Below are 3,688 nucleotides of genomic sequence, written 5' to 3' on the forward strand. Positions count from 1 at the left end.
ACCAAAAATTATGTCAATAATGGACTGAAATACAGGTCTTTGTGACAGCAGTATATTCTTGTTAGAAATAGTCACAACTACATTAAAAAGTATTAGATGAAACTGTCAGAGCTAGCCTTGGTCTAAATCATTATCAGGTTTATATTGCAGATTCTGGAGGTTCCTTGCTAGCCAGTAACAGAATAATTATACACTTGTAATATATACACTGGATTCCTCAAAATTCTTCACATCATCATGCCTGGAGAAAACACTAATTTTGACTGTACCTTTTCAGGAATGAGCTCCTCTACTGACCTGGAGTTCCTTAACGTAACCGAGACGACGTCCATGCTGAAGTTCACCTGGGTTCCTCCTGATGCGGCCGTGACCGGATACCGCGTCATGTACGGACAGAAGGGGGCTACAGAACAGCTCAGCCCCTCCCCGGGTCCAGCAGACAGATCTGCTGTGATTGAGGGACTTCAGGCAGGCACCATGTACAAGGTGGAGATCATCACCATCGGGGTTCGCCGAGAAAGCCTCCCTCTAATTGGACGAAATGCGACTGGTGGGTCCATAAAACAAACTTTACTCATATTCTCATAATATTATGGCTTCAGAGATTCAAGAGCACTGATTGTACCGTATGATTCTTCTCCTACATTATTCATATGCTTAACTGTTTTGTAATTAAGGATAAAGTGAAGAGATTTCACAAAGACTGATAGAAGCTGTAGGGTGTCCAGACCATTGCAGCAGCATAACCCAGTGGACTACTACTTCTACTTTGCCCTGATGAAAAGTCTTCAGACTTATTGTTTTTCGCTTACATCAGCAGAAAAGCATTCATATTCGACAATTGTATCCTTTGTACACTGATGTAACTTTTTTTAAAGATGATTCATACCCTAAACATTGCCTCTTTGTAGAGCCCGACGAATGTGCGACAGTGAACGGGCGGTGTGACCACATCTGCTCCAATATCCCTGGGGGGTACAGGTGCCTTTGCCGCAATGGATTCGTGCTTATGACGGACGCCCACGGCTGTGGAGGTATTAAACATGTTGTTACATTATTCTGTCTTATTACATAACCGTGTAGACTATGTCAATATGCAGGGGTCTTCTTCATATTGCAGTTTTAAACAGCGGACACTTAGAACTAGGTACTTTGATCAAACTGTACTTCTCTGTGGGTCTCTTCACTTTGTTAAGCCAAAAGTGCTACCAGTTTAGCTAGGAGTAATGTACGTAGAACGAGGTACCTATCAACTATAGCATTTTAAAAAAATCTAGTAGTTACATCTGACTACTATTGTGTCCATACCGTGTTTTTGTTTCTCAGTGTGCGGCCACTGCCAGGGCGGGAAAGACTGTGACCCGATGTCAGGTGTCTGCTCGACTGGGTGTCGTGATGGATGGAAATCACGACTTTGCAATAAAGGTAGCAAGTGTGCCTATATCATTGTTGCTCTATCTGTTCCATAAATCATATATTCGGTATACCTAAACACTGACAGTTTAGGGAAAGCACATATAGTCACTAAAGCTGCATATTAAAGCTGGACTCATATCTTATTCATTGCATTGTTTATGACTGTCCGTATGCTTTGCTATGCGACTGAGGGAGGGATTTAGGTAGTGATTAATATGATACAATATTTGCCTGAAGACTATTTTAAAACCTTTCTTGACAACCGTTTTATATGTGTTGTAATTCTTTCTTCTCCAGCTGTAGGTCCACCGATGGACCTTGCCGTAACTGACATCACGGATGAAGGGTTCAAGGTCACGTGGTCTCCATCCCCTGACCTTGAACTTGAGGGATACCGTGTCGAAGTGTCCGGGCTGGACATGGTGACAGCTGTCAATCAGAGCACAGCCGAGGCATCGCTTCCGGTGGTTGGTCTGTCACCGGAGACAGATTACGTCATCAGGGTGACAGCCCTGTTCTCATCAGGCGGTTGGAGGTCACAGAGCGAGGCGGCGACGATTTTGACGGAAACGGGTAGGGAGAATCTACTCCTTAATATTTGATTAAACCAAAGACAAGCATTTGCTAGGAGAACGTTCCTCTCTGTGATTCCTATCAGCTAACGCGGCTGAGGTGAATTCAAATTAATTTGATGATATAACAATCGTAAGATGAATATTCGTTCGTTTAAATGGGGGCAATCTTCAATAGAATGTTTTCTGCACTTGGTCTGTCTTGGTCACCACAAACCCTCCACTATCTTAACTTTATGCTTAAAAAGATGTGGGAAGAGGGTTAATTCAATTGCATATTTTGCTCCATGGATATCTACAGAAAAGCAAATAATGGACTTAGTCAAGATTGATGCTGAATAAGTACGGTTACCGCATTATCATTGTGGTCTATATTGAAAGATTTTTTGAAAATTTTGTGAAGAAGTTTTTTTAATCAGCCTTTTCTCTGCCAGCCGCCGTACCCACCACAACGCCTGCCCCTGCTGATACCAACGAGCAGACAAGCCAGAGAACAAGTTTCCTGTCCACTCAACCAGCGACGTCGACGCAGCAACATACACTGGAAGCTGTGAAGGGTGACGGTAGGTTTAACACTTTAGCATCAAAAGAATCGAAAAGCCATCATTAAGGAATGCATTTATTCTTTTTACATTTTCAGCATATTCAGCATATCAACATTACATCCAGTGTGATAACATGCACCAAAAGCTTTGTTTGATGAAACCTAATGTTCGGATAATGCCAACTACAGTGTTTGTATCATTTACTATCTTGTTAATCTTCAGGACAATCATAATGTAGATGCTGGTGTTTTGATGCTTGACTTTTTTCTTTTAGCTGTCACACCCACAGTGGATGCCTCAACTGAACAGAGACGCAGACTGACCACAGTCTTGTCCCCCAGTCTGTCAACTACAGCCGGACCACTCGGACTTGAAAACGATGGAGGGTTCTCACCTACTTACCCTTCATCCACTAAGACAAGTGGGCACTTTTCACAAGGTTGAAAAACAATTACCCCATATCAGCTAAACTGCCTGGATTTGCCTTGTATTGTGGTTGAAACTTTATCTTTCATTTCAACTACAGTTCCCTCTGAATTGCGACTACTCATTGTTCAATTATATTATATAACAAAAATGCTCATACATCGAAGACGTATGCAAAAGTAGACATTCGGTATTGACTAAATAAAACTTCTGTGTATGCTGTTTAGAAAACACCAAGGCGTCCAGAGGCAGACCACCTGTGGTCAGCATAGCAACGCCAGTGGACCAGGTATGCCAAAAATCTACAGCTGAAGGCGCATTTTTTGCTGAATATAGACAGTTGAGCGAGCGAAATTGGATTTGTATGACTTTTGACTTCATAATAAATGACTTCAAAGAAATTCCTTTGCACTCCGTAGGGTCTTGGTCACAGCATGGACAGCATCTATGCAGCGTCCGTCTCCTCAAATCCACAGGATGTACTCAAGATGTTGGCTCAGGTGAGTCACACTCAGTAATGCTTTCTATCATTCTTATTCTCTCAACAAGTATTGCGTGTGTATGTACATGTGTGTGTGTGTGCGCGCGCGTGTGTATATTTATGTGTGTGTGCATGGCGATATGTGTGTGTTTGCGTATGTGTGTGTGTGTGTGCGAGCGCGCGTGTGAAATAATGCTATGGCATCGAGAAAAAGAGCAGATGGCTTGTCAACTTCTGTATCTGTATCT

At 42.5% G+C, this 3,688-nt stretch overlaps 1 protein-coding gene across 1 annotated transcript; it reads left to right on the forward strand.

The window, feature by feature from the left end:
• The first annotated feature begins 279 nt into the window (after positions 1-279).
• LOC118428622 (collagen alpha-1(XII) chain-like) lies at positions 280-3,477 on the forward strand. The gene is made up of 8 exons (XM_035838727.1): positions 280-550; positions 912-1,034; positions 1,327-1,425; positions 1,714-1,989; positions 2,423-2,551; positions 2,808-2,954; positions 3,187-3,248; positions 3,379-3,477. The coding sequence occupies exons 1-8, from the start codon at positions 280-282 to the stop codon at positions 3,475-3,477; spliced, it is 1,206 nt and encodes a 401-aa protein (XP_035694620.1).
• The last annotated feature ends 211 nt before the right edge of the window (positions 3,478-3,688 follow it).

The sequence above is a fragment of the Branchiostoma floridae genome, chromosome 13, assembly GCF_000003815.2.
Source record: "Branchiostoma floridae strain S238N-H82 chromosome 13, Bfl_VNyyK, whole genome shotgun sequence".
Classification (NCBI taxonomy): Eukaryota; Metazoa; Chordata; class Leptocardii; order Amphioxiformes; family Branchiostomatidae; genus Branchiostoma; species Branchiostoma floridae.

What these genes read in the sequence shown, in the direction of transcription:
- LOC118428622 (XM_035838727.1), top strand. Translation starts at nt 280, where the DNA reads ATGAGCTCCTCTACTGACCTGGAGTTCCTTAACGTAACCGAGACGACG. An exon ending in GACGATTTTGACGGAAACGG is followed by an intron (nt 1,990 to 2,422) that starts GTAGGGAGAATC and finishes TTTCTCTGCCAG; the next exon opens with CCGCCGTACCCACCACAACG. An exon ending in CCCTTCATCCACTAAGACAA is followed by an intron (nt 2,955 to 3,186) that starts GTGGGCACTTTT and finishes TATGCTGTTTAG; the next exon opens with AAAACACCAAGGCGTCCAGA.